General features: G+C 37.6%; 1 protein-coding gene across 1 annotated transcript in view; it reads right to left on the bottom strand.

Moving 5' to 3' along the window:
- The window catches only part of PTCHD4 (patched domain containing 4), a 170,946-nt gene that overhangs the window by 103,600 nt on the left and 39,769 nt on the right, over positions 1–27,577 (bottom strand). Inside the window, exon 2 of the mRNA XM_008153206.3 lies at positions 11,081–11,561. Coding sequence (XP_008151428.2) covers positions 11,081–11,561 — 481 coding nt within the window. The remainder of the gene's footprint in view (positions 1–11,080; positions 11,562–27,577) is intronic.

The following is a 27,577-nucleotide window of genomic DNA, read 5'->3' as shown; positions in this document are numbered from 1 at the left end:
ATGCATACAGATTCAAGCTGCCAGATTGTTTACAAGAATGTTACAAGATAAGGAGAAGAGGGGGCCATTGGGTGAGCTTTGAAACTTTGAAACTGATACCATGCAGGGAAAAGGAGAAAGTGGCCAATTAGGGAAGAACGGGAGACATAACATAAGGAAAGTGTTTCAATTAGAAAGTGGAATGAACAAGCAAAGAAACTATGAGTGGTTATAAACCCATAGACAAAGAGATTCATGGAACTAGATTTTTTCCCCCCATTTTAAAGAGAGGGGACCCCTCACCAGGGAGAGTTTGTATACACTTGCAATAAACTTCCACACTTTTGCTTAAAATATTTTAGTCCAAGAATTTTATTCTTCAAACTTTGCAGGACAAGAACCTGTGAGGAGAGTCCCAGCTTGCCATTCAGGGCATCAATAGCTAGTGACTTCATTTCCTTATTTAACAGAAGCAGCTGCCCTCATTACTTCTGGACGAATAAGGAAGCAAGTTTCTTGATAAAATGGCCCTGGGAATACTTTGAAGTTGCATGAAGCACCAAACAAAAGATTCAATGTTTAGGATAAATTCTAATATTTGGAAATCAGAAATCCCCTCATTGTATCATCACTTTCAATGGCTTTGTGTAAAAGCCATTGTTCTACATTTTTTAAAAGAACACACACAATTTCATATAACAGATTTATATTCATTTATAAAAAAATAACCTTTATCTTCGCTGTGACCTAGTGAAATTACTAGTAATTTATTCAAGTACTAAGTATTGAGCACTTGTTATTCATGAAATATTGTGCCAACACAGTTAAATATATAAAGTTGCCTCCTTGCTTAACCAGGACAGAGGAAAGAAAGGTGAGAGTGGTAAAATTATAGAGTGAATTTGTTGATTTACTGTTAAGTATTATGATGAGTCAACACTATGTTCCTCACAGACTCACCCAAAATCTACAAGTTAGGAACCTTTCATCAGTCTCTCTTTTCTGTGTGCCATCTTGATTAGGTTATACTCAATGAAATGAGCCATCTAACCTGTTTCCTCCTCTCCCCCCCCCCCTTTTGTTTTTTTTTTGTTTTTGTTTTTTTTGTGGGATTTTTTGCTAAAAAGTAGTTTAGCTTAATCTTATACCTAGTTCTCTCTGATAAAAGTATTTCCTTTCCTTCATTATAACATCAACTATTATGGTTATATTCTATGCATTTTATTTAAATCATTTAAAATACTATTAGTAAATGTTACTAACTAATACTTGACTGTTTTATATTACTAAAGATAATATTTAGCTTAGGATGTTATACTTACAATGGAAACAATCACTGGCCAGGATATATTCTTATTCCCATTTAGGCCAAGTCAATGTGGGGAAGCAGTAGGAATAATAGCAGCATCTTCTTTATATTAAGTTGAACTCTCAGAGTACATAAAATCTATAAGCCAAGGTTTAAGTAATAGAGTTTTTCCGTGGTCTGGACAAAAAACTATATGACGTATGGTTATTTGATGCATACGGTACGTAAAACACAGTGTTCCAGGAAGACAGGTGGGAATTGGTGCCCAGGGATTCCTCAGTTCTCGGAAGCTGAAGGCTGGCCTCTATGATCTTTAAACCAGCAAAGGATTTATATTATGTTTCTCTGCAAATTTTCCTTTTCATTAAATATCTGGGTATGAAAATATGGTCTTGAAAAATAACTGAATCTAAGAAGTAAGTCTCCAGTTTTTAAATACTTTTTCTTTTTAAATCTAGATGAGACTTTGCTTTTCTCAAAAAAAACAATGGCATAAGCCTTGGTGTTTTTTACCCTTCAAGTTTCAAGAGTTTAAATTGCAGCATTTTCCTTGATGCAGTATTTGCCTTGATGGAGCACCTCAGAAAATCCCATTATGATTGGCAACTGCAGCTCCCTGCATCGGTAATATTTTTTCTTGGTATGTTCTGATGTGGCAAGTCAACTCCGATTAATGAGAATATTTAAGTTTGCGTGTGATAGGCATGTATTCGAGGAAGGCTGAGATGTCCATGCTAGAGAGGTGGTAGTACCTAGCATATAATAGTTCTACCATGTGCTGGATAAATTGATGTCTTTCTCATTTCCCCATCTGCTTAAATATTGAAGCCTGATTTATTATCTGATTTTATGAGATAAGAAGCAAGGGCAGAACATATTAGGCAGCATATGGCTTATTTATCAATCTTTCCATTTTAAAAGTCTAAACTAGCATATCAACTACTCCTGAGATAAAAAAAGATCACCAAAATGGGTCCATATGCCTCTCACTCTGAGTCAAATTGTATTATGTAACAGTTCTCTTCCTAATCCTAAATTCCAGCTACCACTGGAAGACACTCATTAGTAGTAAAAAGTGCAAAAATGAAGGTTGATTCCAAAGAAAATGCAGAGTATTAAGGAGGCAGGATATAATTGCTACTCATGTTGGACAGTGCTACACAATAAAAATGACATAATAGTCAATTCAACCTCAAATGCTTGAAATAAAATTCAACTTCTTACTTGTTCTGCCAAGATCTGTTCCCTTCCCACTTCCTTCAAAGTCCACAGAAACCAGTTAGTGAGCCAATGTCTTAACTAATTAAAAATGTTTGATTCAGGAGGTCCATTTCACATACACAATAGAAGAACTGACCAATATAAAAAATTAAAAATAAAGAATAACATAAAAATAGATATTAAGATATCCAAGCTAGAAACAACCAAAAGTTTAGACTTTTCTTGTTATAAGAATTTTAACAGGACAAAGCTATCCATAAGTCAATGTTTCGCAAAATGCATACCATGCACTCTTTGGATTAGACACTGGAAAAGATTCCAAGTAGACCAGTTCCAGCCCCCAAGGAGCCAAAATCTAGATGAGGTGACATATAGTGTAAGCTTCAAATAAATGATTCGCTGATTAAAGAATAAAGGTAGAAGAGATGTTAAAGAACAACCAGTCCGACTTCCTCATCTTCTGTAAGAGAAAACATGGTAGACTCAGAAAGAACAAATCACTGGTAGGTAAGAGGAAGGGACTGAACTGGACTCCAACTCTTCTGACTCTAAGTCTCTAAACATAGGAATTTTCAAATCATTGGTGGACTCTTTTCTAAAGTAAATGACTTTATCACCAAAAGAAATAGCTTTATCACCACAAGCTAGGTGGCTGCAATTAATGGGCTGCGTAATAGCTCTAATTGAACATTCTTGATATCATAATAAGGTCATTTCTGTTCCAGCAATGGGATTATTTTAGGAAGGCTTTTGATGGGTTTAAGGACCCTAAGTAAAATAGGTCCTGTGGCAAAATTAGTTTGTTGAGAAACATTTCCAATGCTATAACATAATCATTAAAGAACTTCTGACAACCATCAAGACTTAAAGGACCCACTATATGCTATTTTCCTGGCTCACACCTGGGGAAATAGAAGTGCCCCAAAAGAGCCATCTTCTGTCTCTGGTTACCCTGCCCCTTTCTAAATGAGATACTGCCTCCATCAGAACCAAGTGGAGCTGCTACCTATGCTTCTGATGAGTTCTCCCCATCAATAAATCTCCACTTATTTGCATAATCTGCTTAAGACATCAGTCCAAAGAAGATTCTAGAGTAATTTTTCTAATACTTCTTATTGTGGCTCACATTAGGAAATGCAGCTTACATCATGATCTATTATACACGTATATGTCAAATTGAAATAAAAGTTTGACATAAAAATATTATATTACTTCAACACCTAATATTTCCTATTCTTTTTTATTCTTCATTCTTGAAGTAAAATATAAATGTAGATTATAATACATTAATTTACTTTAATGACTCTCTAATAGATCATAACCCACTTGAGAAACACTATGAGACCATTTATCTATTCATTCCTAATATATTTATTGTCTACCCTAGGTCAAGTACTATTTGAAGTATTGGAAAACACTTTTATTGAAGCCACCATAAAAGAAGTCTGACTACCCTGAGAACACCATGCTGAAGATGCCATGTTCAGATGGCAGTATTCAACAGTTCCAGCCAAGATTGTCCTTCAGAAATCCTAGACATGGTAACCACATAACAAAGAATCCATCTTGGAAGGGGGTGGTCTAGTCCATTAATCCAGCCCTCAACATTCAAGTCACCCTCAGCTATTTAAACGATATCAGCTGATACTCTAGACATCCTGGAGGTGGGGAGAGCTGACACCACTGTGACCTTACCAAATTACTGATGACAGAATGTGTGAGCATAATGAAATGGTTGTTGTTTTACATGACTAAGTTTCATGATTGTTTTACAGCAATAGATAGTGCAGACTCCAACTTAAAGCAATTTTCCGACCCCCAATAAATGAGAATATTTTGACCCAATCAGCTTTTTACTATGATGATGATGATGAAGAAGAAGGATGAATTATCCTTGCTTTTATTGCTTGACTTAGTTTCTGTAAAAGGGGGCAATTGATGCTCATAAAATAATCCATTTGCTCTCCACCTTTTCTACTCATCCATGCAGTTAGGTGATGGCTATTGTCCAGTTCTGGCTAATAAAATATGATGAGATGTAACTTTGGGTGCAGTTACAAATGGTATGATTCCTCTAACTTTTCTCTTTGGACTAGGAGCACAAACTGAGGAGACAGAATTGCAAGATAGAGGTATCCTGGATCTCTAACTCCCTGTTCATAAAGGGATGCTCGAGAGAGCTTCCTGACCCACTCCAAATGCCAATATGAACAAGAAATAAATCTTTGTTGTGTTAGGCTATGTAAATCAAAGCCATTACTTGTTATTGCAACGTGGTCTAGGTAGTATAGCTAACCCTAACCAGTATAATTTTCATAATCTTCTAATATAGTCACTCTGCATACACTATAAACCCTCTCTTTTTTTCTCATCAAATTCATCTCAATGCCTACTCAACTCTTCCCTGAAACAGCTATACTATAAGGCTGGGCGGGAAGGGGAAGGGACTAAGCAACCATGGTAACTGACTTCTTTTTATAATTCATGTACACAGACTTCAAATGGACCCTTAGTGCTTCCTAGTTATTCTCTTAAATTTTCTTCTTTAATTCACTCTCCAATTTTCCAAAGTGATTCTTTCAAACTCCCTTCACTTTTTTCAAATCAACACCTCCTTCCCCAAATTTATTCTCAGCTGATGACTTGCTTAATATTTTACTGACAATGTTGAAACCACAGAAAAAAATTTCCACATGTGCCAATCTATCTGGATCTGTCCATACATTTTGCCTTCCATTTCTTAATTGTAGCTGAGCTGTCTATGCTCTTATATAAAGCCAATGACTCTACTTGAGCTCTGAATCCAGTCCCATCTCTCCTACTCAATGATAGTCCTTTCCTCCTCTCTCTGCATTCTATGAAGCTTTCTTTCTTGACTGCACATTCCCATCACCATGCAATCATTGGTAGTTTTCTTTATTGCAAAACTCCTTGAAAAATATTATCTTTACTCATCATCTTCATTTGATATACGCCAAGTGTTATCGAATCCCTTGAAATTGCCCTCAGCACTCTGCCAAAGCAGATATTGTCAAAGTCACTAATGACCTTCAAATTGCCACATAAAAAACAAATCCTCATTTCTCACTGGACAAAATTTCTTAACATCTTTTGGAACAATTGATCCTGTGCTTCTTCTAGAAACACACTTTTTCCGTGGCTGCTGGAACGATGTTCTCTTTTGTTTTTTGGGTTTTTTTGCTATCTCACTTCCTGATTGTTCTTAGTGTCTTTTTCTGAATCATGCTCATTTTCCCAATCTCTAAGCATTAGAATGGTCCCAGGATCAGATTTCAGACTCTGATTTTCCATTTGTATTTATCTTTCTAGTTCATCTCATTAGAATCCATGTCTTTCATTTTTAGCTGTGCCATGATGAATCCAAAATTTATATTTTCAGCTTCAACTTAGAGATTTTACTTCTGAACCCAATCTCCATACTGTCTTATGTAGCTAACCCCACATTTTCCCACTTGGATGCTTAATAGGCATCTCTATCTTAGCAGAAGCAAAACTAAACTCTTGATATTTTTTTCCACAATTTATTCCTCCCACAATCTCCCTAAGACAGTAAGTGGCAACTTCTTTCTACTAGATATTCAGTCCTCAAAACTTCGGGTCATTCTTGACTCTTCTTTTTCTAATACATCATATCCAGTCCTTTAGCCAATTCTGTCAATTCTATTTTCAAATATGTATCCTGAGTCTAATCCCTTTTAACAACTGTCACAGCTCCCACACTATTTCAAGCCACCATTACATCCCATGAAGATTTTCTAGTAACCTTTTACACAGTTTCCCTATAACCATTCTTGCTCTATTACCGACTAATTTCCATATTGTAGTGGAAGATGCTATAGCACAATAGCTACAATGTGTAGCTCAAAGATGCTTTAAAGTCTAAATCATATCACACTCTCTTGTCTCAAATGCTTCAGATAGCATTCCATCTAAAGTACTAAGTTCTCAGTGCCTTATATGACCTGGCTATACAGTACCCCTCCCCCCGCAACCCCTTCTCATAATACTCAGACAATTGCCCACTCTGCTCCAGCCACACTCCCTTTCTTTCTCTTTCTTAACTTCACCATGCAAGGTTCATCTCAAAGCTTTTGCATGTATAGCTCTCTTTGTCAGGGAAACTCTCTTCTGAGGTTGCCATGTGGCCCTTTCCTCATTTCATTTAGCTCTCTGCTTCAAGTTCATCTTTAAAAAAAAAAAAAAAAAAAGCTTTTCTCTGATCACCTGTGCTCTTGATCCATTATCCTGTTTTATTTTTATATCACTATCAATAACATAACATCCTATAAAATAAAAGGCCAATATGCAAATCGACCAAATGGCAGAACGACTGGTCGCTATGATGTGCACTGACCACCAGGGGGCAGCTGCTCAATGCAGGAGCTTCCCCCTGATGGTCAGTGTGCTCCCACAGGGGGAGCACTCCTCAGCCAGAAGCCCTGACCAGGGAGCCTTTCCCACCTCCGCAGCAGTGCTAAGCATGTCTGACTGCCACCTTAGGTCTGTGGACCTAAGCCATCAGTTGGACATCCCCTGAGGGCTCCTGGACTGCAAGAGGGCACAGGCTGAGCTGAGGGACCTCCATGTGCACTGGGCCTCTAGTAGTTTATATTAAATGTGTTTTTTGTCTGATGCCTGCCCTGTGCAGGCCTAGAATGTAAAACCTATACAGGCAACAACTTGATGAGTTCTATTTGATGCCTTTTATTATAGAACCCAAAATATCTGGAACATACTGGTAGTAGGTGCTCAATAAATATTTGAATAAATTAATAAATAAATGAATATGAAACTCAGTTTTAGATGATGAATATAAGTCTCATATCTGGAAACTCTGAGTTCATGTGAGAAAACAAGTCATCTGCATGCATCCAGAGGCATCAAACTGACTGAAGTAAGGTTCCTAGAATATAAAACAAACTCAGGATGGGCAGCAAAAATATTAGTGAACCAAGGCTACCAATATCCTTGTCAACTAGCCACAGAAGATCAACAAGATAAAGCAGGAACCAGCTTGGCATTTGTGTCCAATATTAGCCCATCTTTCTCCTTGCATAAAGAAAAAGCACATCCACATGAAGCAAATGCGGTTAAAACAAATGCTGACAACTGGTTATAAATTAAATTAGTGGCATTCTCATTAGTTTAAGCTTGTATAGGGAAAGGACATTAGGCTGTAGTTAAATGGGGCAATTTAAGGTGGTTCTAAAAATTTATTATAAGTCTGGATTTCTCTTTCTGATATCTTTTCTAGAGAAAATACATATGCCTAAAATAATCTTTCCTAAACCTACATCTCTAATATACAATTATATAAACATAAATTTACTTATGGGGACACTAGGACAAAATATAAAATTTGATACAGGCTTTAAAAATGCAGGATATAGAGATACAGTATATACCTCTTTATGACTCTGTAGTGACCTTGGGTATATTAAGTGGATGAATGATCACAAAAAAGAACAAGCAGATGCAGTACAGAAGGAAGTGAGGTCATCAAAAATAAGATGACTGAAGAGTGACATATTTATTCAGCTACAGGAATAAGTTCTAATGAGGATGAATGGTTGGAATCCTGGAACATACTAATAATAGAGCGAATGATCATGGCCTCAAAGAAATTCTTGTAGGGAAATGGGAATAGAAATAGAGGCTTACCAAAGGAATTGGACTTCTTTCCTTTACACATAACTGATTTTGGATTATGCCGTTTTGATACCTTGTTAACTGTAATCCTTTAAAAGACTAGTTTAACCAATGCTGTGTGTACTGCTGGAAGATATATATCTGCCAAACTCAACTTATTGATGCTCAAATCACATTCAGCCTCACCACCGTCATCGAGGTGTGCTTTTTGTGTCTCACAGCTTTGTGTGTCTAAGGCTTTGCATGCATGCCTGCCCCAAAACACGCACACTAGCAGTCAACAAGGAGAATGGAGATTATATATTTGAGGATAATATATACCTCAAATGATTTTATAAAGGAATGATAAAATTCTAATCTCAGTTAAAGAATGAAATGAATAATATTGTAGGATCTTCAAAATCTTTCTTTTAATATATGAAGAACTCAGACAAAGTGGCAAAAGACTATACTAACTTGAGCAATTAAAACATATGAAGATAGTGGAAAAGCTGAGATGAAAACCCAGATTTCCTAGCGCTGGGTATTATTCCTTTCATTTCACTAGTTCTCAATCTTAGGATCTTTACTTTACAAACAAATAAAACAACAAAACAACCCCCTCCTTGACAGAGCAAATAATTTAGATAAGTATATATTTGCATGTCTATTGTTATGTTTCAGAACATAACACAAAAACTTTCTTTTGGTATATTTTAAGGGTTTGAATTGCAGAAATACTGAAAGGCTTCCTAAATTCTTCACATACACTGTCCAGGGTTAAAGTCACTGAGAGAAAAAGAGTATGAGAAGTGTGTGTTGCAATGTCAGGCCTTTTCCCTCATCATGGCTTTCAGTGTTTTTATTATTTCTTTAAGGGATGGAAACACCACTCTGATTTTGGAGAGCCTATGTTGCAATTCAGCATCACAAGAGACAAGCTTTCTTCTTATTTGTATGAAATTTAAATTTTGATGTATTATAGACTTTTCTGATTAACTTTTCCATTGCCTTCTTTATTACTACCAGTTTTAGAAAAAAAGCCATAGTAGGCTCTAATTTTCCAATCTTGAATGATTAATGTTTTATTATTTTTTTGAATTAAATGTATTTGGGTGACATTTGTTAATAGGATCATATAGGTTTCAAGTATGCATTTCTATGATGCATAATCTGTATATTGCATTGTGTGCCCATCACCTAAAGTCAAAACATCTTTCATCATCAGGCATTTGGCACCTTTGACCACCCCCAAATCCCCTTCTATCTGGTAACCACCATACTGTTGTCTGTGTCTATAAGTTTCAGTTTTACTAGTATATCCCAAATATGACTGAAATCATATGGAATGAATCAGGTTTCATTTGTGATTCATGCTGTATGAGTCTTATGAATCTGATATTATTATTTCAAGTAAAGAGACCGAGCTCAAAAAACATAACAAGTATTAAATGGTTCAAATCTAGATTCATCCTTGTCACTGGCGAAATTTCTTTTCATATAGTTCTTTGGGAAAAAGAAAAAAACCCTTTTATTAACAAGATGAACATGTATTTAAAGATGATATGCAAAATATAGGCAGACTTTCAATTTTCTGAAGCCAAGGGCTGTTTCCTATTCATCATTCAACTCTCTACACTTAACACACCAGCTTAACCACTAAAATTTATTGATACTTATTGAATGTTTACTATGCACTACTAGCTTTAGGTATAGCCTATTAAGCTCAAAAACCAAATCTTTAAAGATGTTAAAATAATTATCCTTATTTTACTGAGGCTCAATTATATGAACTAACTTAATAGGACCACAATGAAGGTGGGTTTCCAGATAAAGAAGTTTGGTCTCAGCACCTACAGTATGAATCCACTTTTCAGCGTTGTTATTGAAAACACATGTTAGGTGAAAACAAAAAGGCCCGGGTCACCTAGAGGACTTTGTGACCACACTCCTGTGTCTTTTTCATCTAACAATAGAACTGTAATTTAGAGCTGATTTTAACCGGGGGAGTGAAAAGCAATTACTTTAGAGTTGATGCTCTCTTGCTCATGTCAGTTCACCACCTAGAGGCCATTTTTACAGCTCACCCTCCAAATCACTACATGTAGGGAATTATATCACATCTGACAGGACTCTTTTGCAGCACCACAGTTATCCCCATTATCATCTCTTTTCTGATAAGCTCCATCAGTTTTGTTGCTGAACCATCACTCACTTTTCTTCTAAGACTTGATCTTGTCTTTTGCAAACACACACACACACACACACACACACACACACACACACACACCATTTTCTAGACCATTTATGTATGCCTGGCAGAAAACTTGCAAGAAAGGATAATCTTAACTGAGGATTAATTTTTTTCATCAGAGATGAACATATTTTTAAGTGGCAGCTGGAAGGTTTTCTTTATATAGATGTGGGGAAATGGATTATATTGCCAACAAAAAAATTGAAATGACCTAATATTTAATAAAGAAGTTCTTTGAGATGAGAACATAACAGTAGTTCTCAAAATGTCCATCCTATGAAAATTTTATCATCAACAACTTGAGGATGCCCATAAATACAAACTATAGAATTTTGTTTGAAAATATTGAAGGCTTTGGATCTCCTTAAATCTGTACTCCATAATCTGTGACCTATAATTTTCAAAGACGTTGAGTAGAAAATGACAGTATTGTGCAACTTAAAATATCTGGCAGCATTCAGTTCTTCAATCTAAATGGAAAAACGGTCAGCCCATAATTTCCTGAGAGGCACACTAAGGAGAAGCAGACCCACCCTACATAAAATCGTACAGAATCACGCAGACACACCAATACAAAATTAAATCCGACTTCCACCTGAGAATTCAAGAAATGTACTACCTTGCCCCAAACAGGTAAGAATCCGATTACCACAAGGATGGATAGTTACCCATGGCGAAGAAGGGGATTCCCAGCAGGGTGGAGTTGTACTTCCCATCCGTGATGAAGAAGATCCCTGCTGCTGTGACGATGGAGATGCACACTGTGAGCACCCCCAGGAGGCCTAGGAAGGGCTTGCTGCGCAAACAGTCCTTCATGGAGCTGGAGAGGGTGGCTGTGGTCAAGATCAGCACAAGGCTCACCAGGACCTTGCTCCTGGCCAGGATGCTGGTCTTATGAAAGTCTCTCCAGAGGCTAAAGGATGCTAAAGAGTAGAGTTGGAGTTCCTGGTGCTCTTCCTGGAGCTTCCTCATAAGCTTACAGAACTCATTCTCCCACTTCTCCCCTATGAGGTCCTGGGTGGCAGAGCCATAGGTCTGGAGGTAGTAGGTGATTTGAATGGCTCTGGCTGACTTGACCCGTTGGTCCTTGCTGTTTGGCACTTCTACTACCCCGCCCAGTTGGTGTCCAATAAAACTGTTCCTCCCATCCTTGAAAACAGAAAAAAAGGGAGATGTAAGTTACAAGAGAGATGCATATTCCAGAGATCAGCTTCTTATTCTAAGTGAAGGAGAACAAGAAAGGCAGAGATGGGCGTTAGCAATTGTGGAACTGATGTGGGTGGAGTGACATGTTAGATTTTATGTTTAACCTTTTGGAGCCACATGGGATACCATGCAAGATGATCAGGATTAGAAAAGATGCAAAGAGTATTATGAAGCTCTACAAGTCTTGCCACATGCATAGGAAATGTGCATAACTATTATTTTGATCTCATCCATACCCTCATTCCCACCATTTCCTTCTGTAACAACCCATTGTAATTCCTTAATGAGGATCAAGTTTTATGATTCAGTTTCAGCCAAAAAAATGAAGCATGGTATGAGTTAATATTTCAAAAGTTAAACTAATTATTCATTTAATAAAAATATGCTAAGCTTTTTAGGGTTAACACACACACCTACACCACACACACATAGACACACAAACTTTACACAAACATCCATACTCATCCTTTATATTCTGGGAATACAACTGCATATCACAGACCAAGTAGAAGTAAATATTGTTCTGTTTTTATAATTAATTTTATTGTGTTGAAATGTTTTTTGAAAGCTGATATGAGCACCTACTCACTCATTATTTTCCCTCCAAACACATGCCTCAGTCTTACCATAGGTTGACCTCTTTCCCATAGAATACAGTGGACAACCCCCCTAAATGAGACTGTTAACATTTCAGGTGGGTTTGTTAAAAGTCATCACAACTTCAGAATTTCACATAAGGTAGAGTAGACAAGATCATAAGAGTAGGATATTTATCCCTCCTGTTTAAGGTACTCCTGAGGCAGACACTGATTCTCATCCAGTGTACCTTACCACTTAGAACAAAATTCATGACAGCCATTATTACATTTTAAGCAGTTAGTTTTTGTTTTCTGTGTTTTGTTTTTGCCACATTGTCATTTACTCTAATGCCAATGGCTGTCAGATGGAATATTGAATCCAATAGCTGGTTGCAAGATGGAATATAACATTGAAAATGGGCTGCAGGTACTGAGTGGGACTCAGGTATGAAGGTCAATTTATGCCATAGACTGTTTCTGTTAGATCAGGCAAGCCATTTATCTCATGAGGATATAAAAGAGTAGATTCAGAGCAGAAAACAAATCTTTCTAGAAGGGTAGTGCAGAAGGGCAATAAACCAACAATGTCATAACCATGGTTATTTTCACCGAACTGTTATTGTGGACCTGTTTAGTACAGACACCTATATCTGCAGTTCTTGTTTGTATTTGTATTTTTAACATGCACCAAAAGCAACACAAAGTTTGAGAAATTTACAGATAGTACAAATTAATTAAGAGAAAGAAATTTCATAGTCACTCTACATACCCATATTTTCCCCACATGTTCAATAGAAACAATCTTTCTGTTTAACTCAATCTGGCCAGCTGTAAGTGAACAATATATTTCTAAATAAGAACTTGATTTGGGGTTTTTTTCCCTTTGCTTGGTTTATCTCCCACTTCCAGTCATCTTTTTCCTTATAAATATCAAACTAAAATTCCAGCTGTAGGTTCACAAAGCTCTATCTCCATGAAACCCCGTGTGTTCTGCGAAGAGCTGTAAGTAAAAAGTGGAAAAGCTTTGAGAAAGGCGTGAGAATCCTGACTCACACTGAGAGATTGTGAAATAGTTTCCTGTCTTTCAGTCGAGGAAACATAGACCCTTAATTAGGCTTGTTTACTTTTGTTTTAAGCTTAGTATAATTTTAAGTTCCAGTCTTGGTTTCTACTTCTTTGAAATCCCATCTGTGATGTTGAGTTGTGCTTTTGATTATTTGAAAGATTACTATTTTAAAAGCTGTACATATTCACTTGAGAATGTACAGTTCCATGTATCTTGACTCATTTCCATAACCAAAAATATTTCGGAGGGATCTTTAGCTGCAGAACAAAGATTTATTCATCCCTTAGGCCTCATTTGGAGATTATAGTGGATCAAAGAAGGTGCTGGTAATGTAACTGGACAAAAGTAAAAATTTAAAGAAGGCAAATATAGATTATTAAATAACTGATCTTCATTGGCTTTGGCTAACAGCTTACACCCCTTTTGAGGTGGTCTAATTTTCATTTTTTTTAGTTCATAAAAAATATGGTTTCATTCCATTATATCCAAATCAAAGAAACAAATAGAATGAGTTTCTTTCTCTTAATTTGCTTTACTCCATGAACAAGAACAAAATAAGCAAGGTCTTTGGATGTCCTTGAATTGAAAGCTCTATTGAATGGTTCACATTGGAGACAAGCCATTGGTTCCATCATCGTACTCAGTACAGTCTTGAGAAATATACTTTTATACATTATTTCTAAAGGGAATTCTATTATTTTGTAAGGGGTGCAGAAGAGTTATTCAGTTTCCTAAACTAACCAGTTCATAGGAGCCTCTATGTAGGAGAAAAAAGGAAAGAATATCAATATGTTGTAATTATCCTCTGGACATGTACGAAGCTAGGTAGGCTTAATAGAGAGAATACATAATCAGGAGTCATGTGATCTGGGTCACTCTATGCATCTCGTTCTAATTGGATAAAAAAACCCTTGTCTGGTTCATTTCCCCTCCTAGCATTCCATTTTTATATTTATAAAGTGAGTGTATATGAGCATAGGAGTAAATGTTTATGATACTGAAGACATTTTCAGCTCTACCCGTATATAATAAAGGCTAATATGCAAACTCCCTGGGAAGTTTGACCATGAGACCAGGAGTTCTATTGTTCACTATGACATGGGCTGACCACCAGGGGGTGGCGCGGAACATGGCAGCGGGGCGCTGAGGGAGCAAGGGAAGGAGGAGGCAGGGAGGTGGGGAACCTGATTGGCCCTGATCACCAGCCAGGCCTAGGGACCCTAACCATACACAAATTTCATGCACCGGGCCTCTAGTTATTCTATGAAAATACTGTCCAGAAAGCTACTTTGAAGAGATCTAAATGTCAGAATGATATCATTACAACCAACAGAGCCATAAATTGATTATTTTTACATTCTACTCCACCCATTGAGTAGAACTGCTTTGTTTAATTAAATAATCAACTAGAGGCTCTGAGAAGACAAATCTGCCAGTCACAGGGATGAACACAAGGTTCCAACTCAACTGAGACAACCTCAATTCCAGCACTTTCCCAAGTTCCATGGGGTGATTTCAGGGAAGTCAGGCTGGATCCCATTCTCCACTAAATGTTCTTTATTATTAAAACTGTCTTACATGAAGATCCCCTTTTGCCAATATTTTCCTCTCCATTAAACCAACAGCCAACCATTTAATACATGGTGATTCATTTTCCTCCTTTCCCAGTGAAACCTCCTACACAAATTCTGAAATTCCTTTGAGTGCAGAATCACTTTTATGTCTCAATGAAGATTAATCTTAAAATAAAAATATGACAAGATGGTAACATATTACTTTCATATGCTCTCCTTTTTCAGTGTTTCACTGAATTGAACTGTCATTATTAGGATGAGATAAATTGAAGTCCCCAACTCATATCCTGTGACCACTTCCACTCCTCCTCAATATATTTTCCATATTAAAGGTGGAACATATTTCCCCAGTTCTAAATGAAATCATATAATTTCTTCACTTAAAACCTTCTAATAGCTTCCACTTGCACCAGGAATAAAATAAGAACCCCTTACCAGGCCTGCAAGGCCCTGCATGGCTCATTGCTGGTTGAGCCCACAGACCTCTTCTCCTATTCTTCCACTCATGAATTCTGTACCAGCTTTTCTGCCTTTTCACCTACTCCTTGAAGTTAATTTTCACTTCATGGCCTTTGTACCCACCATCCCCTCTGCCTGGAATGCTTTTCTCTGTTCTTATGGCCACTTCCTCATGGAGAGCTCAGCTTCTAATAGACTATTTGAATCACATAGTATAAACTAGACACCTCCTTCCCACCAATCATTCCCTCACATGGTCCTATTTTATTTCCTTCCTACTAACCATTTCTACCTGAAGTGACCTTTCTGTGATCATTTAATCATTCCTTTTCTGTCTCTTCCAGGAAAATGTGTGCTCATTGAAAGCTGGCATGTTTCCTATCTTACTCACGGATAATCTCCCCGGGCCTAGAACAAAGCCTGATGTATAATAAACACGTCATAATTTTAACTCAGTGAGTTCACTCAGAAGTGTGGTAACAATACTTTTTAGAGACTATTTTGTTAAGAACTGGAGAAGTAAGAGACAGCTCAAAGTATCTGAGGACAGTAGGACCTCAGATGAAGAGAGGTGTGCATAGAAATTAGTGATGATACAGAAGAAAACAAACGTTATCCTTTTTTTTTTCAATCTGCTTAGTTAAGTGAAATATTTCCCCTAAATATTTTTCCTCTTCTACTTCCTCTGCACGCTAATAATGTGCATTAAGCTTCTCAACAGACAGGGGGACTTAGTGAGTAGCCAGAAAAAAGGATTTGTATGCACTATGGTTGGGACAAAGAACAGCACGAGATGTTCAAGGAACTGAAGGAAATGATGGAATCTGAGATGAGAGAGGAAAGCAGGGTCTCTTCTGTAAGGGCCATGGGAGACATATTGAGTTGGACTTCATTGTCCTGTGGTAGAAAGCCACTGGTGAGTTTTAAGCAGGGGGCATAGCATGCTTTACTTTTTGGAGTGCTCACTCTTATTGCACTGTGGAACATGATTTAGGGAGTCAGCTGACTCTAAAGGAAAGAGCTCAGTCAGAAGGTCCCTGCAGTATTTCTGATTCTTGATGCAGCATGAATATAATGTCAGCTGAGTCAGTCCCTGGTAGGTAAATTGTCCCAAGGTGAATCAGTGGAAGTACAGGTCACGATGCTGTCTCACGGCCATGAAGCATCTCATCACATTATCTCTCTAGGAGCAGTAATGTCAGGAAAAAAAATATATCTTGGGCTCTTTAGGTCTTTTTTAGTTTACAGTTACTACTTTTAGTTTATAGTTACTACTTTGTAGCTCTTAAAATTACTCCCATGCAAGCTACACTTCTAGAGTGGAAAAGAAAATTAGACTCCCAGAGATATGATCAAAAAACAAATTCTTAAAGAGATACAAGAGGAAAGAGACATTAATGCTATAAAAATTGTGCAGAAAATAAATTACTTGGTGATGCTTTGAAATTATAGGGAGTAAGTGTCCTAGCTGCTCAATGTATGTGCTCGGTTTCCATTAAGATACTTGCTATGGCTGCAAGACAACTTGGAAACACAGCTCCTGTCCAAGGCAATTGCAATTCAAATTTCATTAATATTTGATGAGGTAGACCCTGTAACGGTGTTGGAAACTTTTAGATGGTCAGTTGCCTTTATTGTTGACAAGAATACCTTCCTATGTATGGTAGATAGTGATATTTCTAAAGGAATTGTAAGGGTTTTTTTTTGTGTGCTTTTCTGTTTGTTAGTTTGTTAAAACAAGATTTTTCCTCATATGTATTTCTTAATTTATCCTCTGATTTATTCTCAGTATCAAGTATACACATAAAGTGGAATTAAATAAAATCATCAATAATCTTGAATTTTGTCTCTAGAGCTTCACGTTTAGTAGAAACACAGTGAATACGGAGAAAGCAAGTTCCTACAGGATCTTTAGTTAAAAAGAAAAATCAAGAGTCATGTTCAAAATGAAGGCTTTAAAGCATTAAAACACTCTGATGAAGAATAAATTAAAATTCTAATGCATATTACTAAGCTAGGAGAGTGCAATCATATATTTCTTGTTTTTTTATTCAAAGAGGAAGGTTAAAAAATAAGGTTTCTGTGTTGCTGAAATGAAATCTATACTAATAAAAGGGTAATATGCTAATTAGATCGGGTTGACCAGACATCTTCTCTTCCTGCCTTCCTTCTAGATAAAGCCACGGTGGCGGGGGCTGAGGCAGAGATGGTTAAGGGTGATCAGGCCAGCAGGGGAGAGCAGTTAGGGGCAATCAGGCCAGCAGGGGAAGGCAGTTAGGGGCAATTAGGCCGGCAGGGGGAGGGCAGTTAGGGGAGATCAGGCAGGCAAGCAGAGGGGTTAGTAACCATTGAAGACACAGAGGCTGAAGGGGGGCAGAGTTTGCCACCCCAAATATGCCTCTTTGAGATATGAATTATTCTAAACTGGTTATTTGTAAGGTCCAGAAGGCTCAGGAAGAACCTTTGACCTTACCTCTAACTGCCTTAAAGAATTTAAGGTAGAAGATCTGGTCCAGAGAGGAGCTAGCACCATAGATAACTATAGTTTAGTCTGGGAACCAGCCAGGCCCTTCAATCAAAGTCCTTTCTATGTAACACTGTCTCAAGATGTTCCATCAAACATTTGTTTACTAAACATTAACCATTTTTATCTCCCAGGTGAGGTGAATTGCCTTATTTCCTTTGGAAGTCCCAGACCCCTACCTCCTTTTCCTTAGTCCAGAATGTTACACATATACAACAGGTCCTCGAATAATGTCATTTTAGTCAATGCCATTTCAATATAACATTGATGAAAAAAAGAAGTAATTCCTTGCTGGGGCCACTGTCTGTGTGGAGTCAGCACATTCTCCCCATGTCTGTGTGGGTTTTCTCCAGGGATTCGGGTTTCCTTCCACATCCCATAGATGTGCAAATGAGGTGAGTGGACTTGTCTAAATTGTCCCAGTCTGAGTGAGTGTGGGTGTGAGTGGCCCTGTGATGGAAGTGTATCCTGTCCAGGGTGGGTCCAACTTTTCTCCCTGAGCTGCTGAGATGGTCTCCAGACACCCTTGACTCTGAACTAGAATAAGTGGGTAGGAAAATCATTATCTTATTTTTTTAAATGTTTCTTAAATATATGTATTACTCACAGTTATTTGTTTTGTTTTTGTTAATCTTCACCCAAGGATACTTTTTCCATTGATTTTTAGAGAGTGGATGGGAGTGGAGGAGGGAAGAGAGAGAGAAGGGAGAGAGAAGGAGAGAGTGAGGGAAACATCAATGTGAGAGAGACACATTGATTGGTTGTCCCCTGCACATCCCTGACTGAGGCTGGGTATAGAACCTGCAATCCATGTACCTGCTGTTGACCAGGGATTAAACTCGCTATCCTTGGTGCTAGGGACAATGTTCTAACCACTGTGCAATGCTGGTCAGGGTTGTATTGCTCACATTTAATTCAATGTTTAATATCAGAAATGTCTGGGGTCTAATTTAGAAGTTTGGTTATGTTTTTGTGGACAGAAATATGCTGTAGGAACCTAATTCTTGTTTATATCAATTAGCCTATAGTAAAGTTGATCTCATTATATATCATTTCACTTAGTCACATTTTCCAAAAATCTACTGTTAAGCGGGGACCTAATGTACCTCATTTTGCCTTACTGTCTTTGGAATTTTCATGCTTGTGTGAGTTACATATTAAATTTTATTTTCTCTTGTTAATCTGCCTTATGTGTACATATTAAATTTTATTTTCTCTTGTTAATCTGCCTTATGTCATTTTAATTATTTGACTAGCCATAAGAACCATGAGGGAAAGGGGGTGATATTTCCCTCCTACCTCCCCCACAAGGGCCAAGTGAGAGAAAACAATGGGAGTGAAGTCATACAGCTCCTAAGTGACACAGCTGGTCACTTGATTCCTTTGACTCCCAGTGCTCATGCTCTTAACTCCACTGCACACATGTTTGAGTAATTTATAGATATACTTGAATAAAAGGAAGCATATAGCACTTATGTACACAGACTCAAGAGTTCAATGGTGTTGCTTAGAGTCCCAGCGTCCACACTGACAACTGTGGAACTCTCTCAAACTCTCTGGACTTCAGTTTTATTAATGGTTAACATAAGAATCCTAAGGCATTGTGAGGGTCAAGCATGTTAACACACATCAAACATTTAGAATAGTGCTCAGAAAGTATTGGGTGTTATTCTTATTAGTATATGTTATGAATTAATTATTTCAGTGAGACTGTCTAGTCACTTAGCCATATAAGATTATTCCACATTTGTCAGCAAACGACTGAAACAGGACACCTGGTTGCAAGCTCCAGTTCTACTACTTTACATCAGGGCGACAGGGGACATGCTGTTGACTTCTCTGAATGCCAACTCCCTCATCTCCAAAATAAAAGCTTTGGCTTACATTCTCTCTAAAGGTCTTATTAGCTCTGTATTTAATGATTCATCTGTGGAAAAGTCATTAGACACTGCAAAGTAGGCTGGAGAAATCTGCCCTGAGGGGGAGAAATAAAGAAATAAGAAGGAAGGAGAAACACTGGATGACCCATGTTCATTTCCATAGAAACAAGAAGGTTTTCTTGTCTTTAAATCTGGATCCAATAGCCTTTTTTCCTCTTTCTTTGAATAGTTTCCGGGGAGAATTCTTATCAAACAGAAAAAGATCAAGAATTTGCCCCATTTTGCCTAGATGTAAATCATCTCTCGGTAGCCCAGATGAATTAATTTATTTCTTAGTAAAATTCATTTTAGCTTCAGTTCTCTATTTCATGAGTATCATCTCCCCTGTATTGGTTTTACTTAGGATAAATATTTGTAATTTCTACTTACTTAGGTAAAATATTTACACAAATTTAAAAACAATATATGGAAGTAGAGCTAGAGTTTACATTAAATGTGAGGCATATAACAGTGAACATTTTGTTTCTTTGTATCTCATATTTGTGACTCTATCCCAAAAATTTCCATAAGAAGCAATATTACTATTTTATGTGAGTCTTTCACAAAGGAATTGTTATCATTTAATTAGCTAGTATATTAAGATTAATAAAAGGAAGAGAGCATAGGGAAGGCCAGACATTATAAGGGGTCACCTGGGAAGCTTCACCAGGAAGCTACAGCTTCACACAGCATTATTCCTCCGAGGGGATTAACTCCCCTCCCTTCCCCCATCTGGTGTTGGATTGTTGGGAGAAGGGGGAGGTAGGCACATGAGTAGTGAAGTGGGGCTGATATAGTGAAAGTGCTTGGCTATTAGTCTAGCCTGGAGAACAGTGGATTGGCTAGGGGGTAGACCCCATCAGAAATGAGAGAAATCCTGGAAAGTTAAAATTCCCAAAGAGTTCCCACTCTTCCTGTTCCCTTTTCTCTCTTGCTCCATGACTAGCACTCAGCCATGCATTCAGGTATTCTCTCTTCATAGACATGTGACCTTAAGCAAGGCCATGCGGACCCCACATGCAATGGACTGCAAGCTAAGCTAGCCAGATGCTGAACTGGACTGGACTTTAATATGACACAGAAACTATGGGCAGCGGCCTTAATTCTGGCCTGCTGAAGACAACATTGAACTTCTTCCATGGTGGGAGGAACAGAGATGGGACCTTGGAGGGGAGCTCCCTCCATTTTACATCATCAATAAAGCTTTCCGGGAAACCCCATCTTCCCATGGGGGCCTCAGGAAATTCTTTTCCTCACAACACCCCAAGAACTCCACTTCTGCTGATAACAAAATCACAACCATTCATGGGCAAGTAGTCCATATCTAAGAACATTTAACTCTGATGCTGGTTACATAAAGGAAGACTATACATCCCTCTTGTGGGAGCATTTCAGGAATGCAGAAAGGCCCTAAAGAGAGGGATCGAAAGTCTCCTCCTCCAGGACAGCCTTCCTTGTGGGTTAAGAAACTTCTCCAACAAAGACTCCAATTGACAACCACATACTCTATAAGGCCTGTGACATCAGGGCCATCAGCGCCTCTGAGTGGAAAAGTAGATCAGACTGACAACCTACAGAGGCAAACCTCAGAACAGAGCTCAAAACATCCTCACCGAAATGGGCAAGTTAGGGCAAATCACAGGGATAGGCACTGCAGGTATCTACATGGGGCACTAATGTGGTGAGTTCCTAGAGTTCCTAGGACATGACACACAGATGGAAACAGGCAAGAAGAGCAAAGGTATTCCTTTACTCAAGAAATATTCGGTGAGTGCATGCTCTGTGTCTCTGTGTCAGCCAGCTATGAAGGACAGAATGGTGAACAGCTATAGTTCTTACCTTCAAAGAGCCTATGGCTCTAGGTGGAGTGGGGGATTGGGGAGGATAAATAAGCAGACAGGCATTTAAAAAATCATTTATATATATTTACACTATGGTATTGGTTAACACAAGATGGTAAGGTAGTACTAAGAATGATTCCCAGCCTAGTAGGGACTAAGAAGATTTTCCAAAGAAGGTGGCATCTTAGCTGGGACTTAAAGCATGAGTGACAATTATCCAAGTGCACATGGAAATTTGGTTGGTGGACTTGGGGAGGAATGGTCTTCTTACAGACAGAAGGAAAAATATGTGCAAAGGTCTAGAAAGGAGAGTAAGCATGTTAATTCCTGGGACTTTGAGAGTAACTGAAATATACAATGGGGGCTACTGAGAAGCAGCGATATGGAGATGGGTACTGGTAGTGAGTATGGAGATTTGCTTATTTAAATGCTCTCTTTACCAGCAGTGTGAAGAAAAAACTTTTGGTGTGTATTGAGGATAGAGATGGGCACTAGATAGGGGGCATGAGGTCATTTTTTGCCCTCCTCATAGCTTTGTCTACACCAAGACTTACCTAGCTGATTGTATGAGCATAAAAAAAAGACTTTTCAGATCTTACGGAATGCACACTATTATGAAAATAAATTTTCTCCATACCCAGAAGCAGCATGTCTTCTGAGATGCTGATGAATTCTTGAATAAAAGTTTACATGCAGGGATATTTGGAAGTGATCTACTTCTTCTAATGATTCCCATAAATCTAATAAATTTAAATAATATCAGTGTTGAGAGCTTGGGAAGGTGAATTGTTAGTCTATGTGTAGAAAACAAGATAAGGGCAAGTAAATGAAAGATAAAGTCTCTCTCCTGGAAGAGTTTATAATTTTCTTATAGAAACAAATCACAGAAATAATAGGGGCAAAGAAAATGAAGCAGCATAGAACATTATAACACAGAAGGCATCGCCGAAGAATCAAGATAATTGCTGAGAGCTGCAAAAATTATTTACATATGGCATGATCTCAGCCATGTAAAAATAAATATGCACATATAAATATTCAAAGGAAATCATCAACATTTTAACATTGGCTCTTATTTCGTATAAAATTATAGGTTGTGTCTGTTTTCTTGGTTAGTTGGGCTATTTTATATTATATATTTTTAAAAAACGCAGGTACTCATCAACAAAAATAATAACAAATGTATTAAGGGAATTGAATAAAGGGTAGAGAGGAATGGGGGGGGGATAAATTAGATACAACTACTAATCAAATGACACTTCTGCAGTTGGGAGATGAGAGAGGGATAAGAATCAGGACTCCCTTATTTCCAGGCTTATGTTATAAGCAATCTGCCTTGTGGCATCTCAGTGAACTTGAGATATGATGGTTCATTCTTCATTAAGGACTGTGATTTAGTCCATTAAGATGTAATGAAGAATGAACTTGAAGTTATAGGTTAGTCCACAGCAGATTCTTGGGTTCCAGGATATTGTACAATGCTAACACAGACTTAATTCTGGAGCTGATCTGATTTTGCACTTTGCTATGTGTTTTCTTTTCAAATAAAAGATTTTGAGGACCATGGTAGCTCAATATCACTTTCCTTGTATGGAACTTGAATTCCAAACTGGCCTTCATGGGGTTCTTTTTCATTTTTGTCTTTGTATCCTTCTTTCCCATGCATTATTTTTCTTTAATTTGAAAACAAACGACAAATTATTTGACCCAATGAAAAAAATTTAGGTATGCATAAAGCATCATTTTAAGTAAAAGCTGGTTTATTTCTTTCTTAAATTATCCAGATAATTGTAATTGCAAAGGTCTAGATTATGAGGTTGATTAAAACTTTCAGGAAATATGACATTCATTTGTGCAGCTTGCAGATAATGTTGCCATTTATGAACTCCATTTTTCTAATTTCTATTTTGCTTTGATTTCCAAGATTGTAACCTTGTTTTCATTCAAAGGGGCCTCTTCTGATATGAATACACATTGTCCTTTGCCATTGCTATCTGCTTTATCATTCCAACTAGACTTCCAGCTTCACTGAAGGTAGGAAATGAAGGCTGTACCTTTCCCAAGCTAAATGAAAGACTTTAGGGCACATAATTCAGGGAAGCGTAGAAGAATGAACACACTGTGAAAGAATGTGAAAACAAGAGTGCAGCATTCATATGCAGTTGTGGATGACATTAGAATCTTAACCCTTTGATAAAACAAAAGTGACACCCTTATATCTCTACTGAAGATGAAGCAGATCTCAGTTTCTCATTGTCTTATATGAGCAACCTCCCTGTCTCTTCCTGGCTCCACATCATTGCCCCCTTACTCCTCCTGCCTAGCAGTTTCTCCTGCTCTTTCTCTCTTTTCTTTCCTATCTCCCTCACCCCTCTGATCTCTCTCCAGTTTCCTTCTCTTCCCACTCCTTTTTCTGTCCTTCCTTTATTTGAAAGACAACTACCTTGAAGTCACAGGGAGGGATATTATTGAACTATGTCAGTAAAATGCCACATAAAGAACCCAACGTGTGCTTAAGTCCATTTTATCTTCACTAAATTACCTTTTCTTTTTAATCCCTGAAAGGACAGACATGCTTTGAAAGTATCGTGTGTGATACACATTCTAATCAGACCCCTGCAATTGTTCTGTACTACCACCAAGATATTCAGCCGCAAAGATATAAAAATAATTGAAAGCCTCTTGATAAAGCCAAGAAAATAACTACTCTCCTATCTCGCGGCTCCATGTGGGAGTTAAATATTGCTTCTCTCAGCACAGGAGAGGTGGATGTAAAGGTGAACCTTTGCAAGTGTGTTAACATGTTCTGTGTTGATGTGGCATGGTTTAGTAAGTGCATTAGCTCATCTTTGAATTAAACTATATGTTCTTGTATGTCTAGCGAAGGAGCATCTGGATGCCTTTGGAAGGTAAACTTTTAAAAATTAATAAAACTTTTAAAATATACCCAAATGGAAAATTAACTCATAAGCAAAATACCTTTTTTTGCATGATAGTTTAAAACTTACTGCAAAAGATTTTCCATAAATCTTTAAAGATTTAGAAAATGATTTTGTCTCTGTTTCTTGAGAGCAAAAAACATTGCCCACCTGCCGAGACCGGTTTGGCTCAGTGGATAGAGCGTCGGCCTGCGGACTCAAGGGTCCCAGGTTCGATTCCGGTCAAGGGCATGTACCTTGGTTGTGGGCACATCCCCAGTAGGGGGTGTGCAGGAGGCAGCTGATCGATGTTTCTCTCTCATCGATGTTTCTGACTCTCTATCCCTCTCTCTTCCTCTCTGTAAGAAATCAATAAAATATATTTAAAAAAAAAAAAAAAAAAAACATTGCCCACCTGGTATCTTTCTTTAAAGGGAAGATTCAAGTTGTTTTTGTTTAAAGCTAATATAAAGCTAAGTTAGTATTAAAGGTAATGAATAACTGTGGACTTTAATTTTAGTAAGGCAGGTTAAATTTCATGTTTTCTTATTATTTAAATCAGAACAATTCATACAACACTTATTTACAAATGTTCTTAGTTTACATCTATGTGAGTTTTTTTTAATAGTAATATTTTTTAATTAAAATCTTTCATTTGACTACATATCTCCATTTTTGGTTTGGAACATATGGTAACTTTAATAAGTTAGGTGGTAATAAGTCACAAGTGAGTAAAAGCAAACTTGATGAATCATCCCAAAAGGTTTTGACGATTGATTTACTTAGATTTTTATGCAATAGGGAAAAATATTAAGATCGAGAGTCGCATTATAATAAAAGCAACCATCATTGTGAATTTACTATTCTGAATCAGGCCAATTTTCAGAGGGTCAACACACATTAAAGCCTTTGGGAATTTGACTGCTTCCACTACATAAACATGATTGCTGCTACTTCCAGCCACACATAAATAGCCCGCTCAGCAATGTCAGTTCTGACATCACCTAGTCCTATTTCATGGAGTTTGGAGGTAATGCTTCTAATCAAAATTGCACTCCTTGTTTCAGGTTGGTTACAATTTACTTCTGAATATTTCAAAATAATGCCAAGATTCAGCAGCCCCATTTCTCATAATTTTGACAGTTAATGGATTTTTTTTAAGTCACTATCCTTATTTTCAAAGGACAAAACTTTAGCCTATAGAGAATTCTACCCAACTTGTTCTTAAGAAGTATTAAGAAATGGACTGAGGTCTCCCCATTCTTCAGAGGAAAGACCTACAGTGCTTAGTCAAATGACCTGGTTACCACAGTGATGATGGCAATACCACTTAAGCATCACAGGCCATATGGCTGGCAATAGCAGTTTGCTTTAAAGTTTGGAGAACTTGGGCTTTAATGGTAATTTGATCACTTATTACTGCTGTGACTTTTGGAAAGTTGCTTAGACTTCTGAGCTTCTTTCTTTAATCATGAAACGGGACTATCTAGATCATAAGCTTTATTATAAGAAATATTTGATGATATCTGAAGAGGGATGGCACCGTGTGTTACTTTGTAAGGGCTCTATCAACAGTTATTATCTAATCTATAATAATCTATAATAATAAAAGCATAATATGCTAATTAGACCGGACATCCTTCCAGACATCCTTCCTTCCGGACAAAGCCGCAGTGGTGGGGACCACAGCAGAGGTGGCAGAGGCCCCCAGCCATAACGGCAGCAGGTGGGGACCAGGGCCAAGGCCCTTGCATGATTTCGTGCATTGGGCCTCTAGTTAACAAAATAATGATTGAGTAATTCACTTATCTTAAAATGAAATAAACTCAGGCCATGGCCCTTGGCACTGAAAACATTCCATCAACTCTCAGCCTATACCACAAATACAAAAAGGGTTCAGGGCTCCTAATTAGGGTATAGTTAGTTAAAAGGGGGGACAAAAGGTGCTAACACCCTGTCCCAGTCCTGAGGGGCCACTCTCTATACAACCTAAAGCTTGCTCCCAACTTAATGCAGTTTTAGGAGGTTGTATCTGGTATATTTAGAGGGAATCTAAAATTGCTGATTCAAATTTCCCATTAAATGACCACCTGGACATGGGCTTTCTCTAACCTGGAAAACAATGCATATCATCACAGAGTAAATTTCTGGGACAATTACCCTCCTTCACTGTAGGCTTCCCAGGATTCACGGGGTTCAGGAATTGAGTCAGGCCTGTATGTCATCACTGTCACCTGCTTTTATTCTAGGTACCAAAAAGATGGGGCTTCCAGTTGTGATAAATTTCATGGTAGAAAGAGGACCTGTGGCTTTGTGGCATTCTCTGCAGCCAGGAAATGATGGAAGTGAGAATCAAGCCTGCAGATTCCATAGTACAGAACCCACCCCCTACCCTGGAAAGGTCCTCTAACTAAAATCACCTGGAGAAATCATGAAGGAGCCTCACTAGCTTCCTGGTTGTGTACCTGTCTTTAACTTTCAAATATAAAATGGCAGCAGGCTAAAGCCAAATGAGATTATTCTAAACTCAGATGGTTTCATCTTGTGTTTTCTGATCCATCATCTGATCACCCAACTGGATGGTTCAGAGGAATACAACTTAATCAAAATAACTTACAGAAAGCTTTGATTTCAATATATTTGTTTCACTACCATATTTCATGCTTGCTATAGATATTAAATGTTCTCTTATTCTGTAACATGTTACAGACATCGTTGAAGTTTGCTAAAGAATGGCAAAAATACCTTTTCTAGCACAGTGTTAATATGAATTCAATGTATTTCATCTTCCCCATTGATAGCAAATACCTTCAACCAAATGACTTGGTTATATTAAAGTGAAGAGAAGGGGAAAATACAGTTAAAAATGGAAATACTAAAACAGTACACACAGACATTATTTCCAACTTTACACACTCAATAAAGAACTAGTATTTTTAGAGCACCTGCTACAAACCAAGCTATTTTACAAAATATAAGCACAAAAATATAAAAGGCTGGTACCATTGTCCTTAAGAACATTCACTCTCACTCTCTTACAGCAGCACAGATTAATTCTGCATAATTTTGTAGCAGTCAGA

Source organism: Eptesicus fuscus, chromosome 10 (genome assembly GCF_027574615.1).
Source record: "Eptesicus fuscus isolate TK198812 chromosome 10, DD_ASM_mEF_20220401, whole genome shotgun sequence".
NCBI classification, from domain to species: domain Eukaryota; kingdom Metazoa; phylum Chordata; class Mammalia; order Chiroptera; family Vespertilionidae; genus Eptesicus; species Eptesicus fuscus.
Note: the sequence above shows the minus strand (reverse complement) of the source record. Positions and strands in the feature narration are given on the sequence as shown.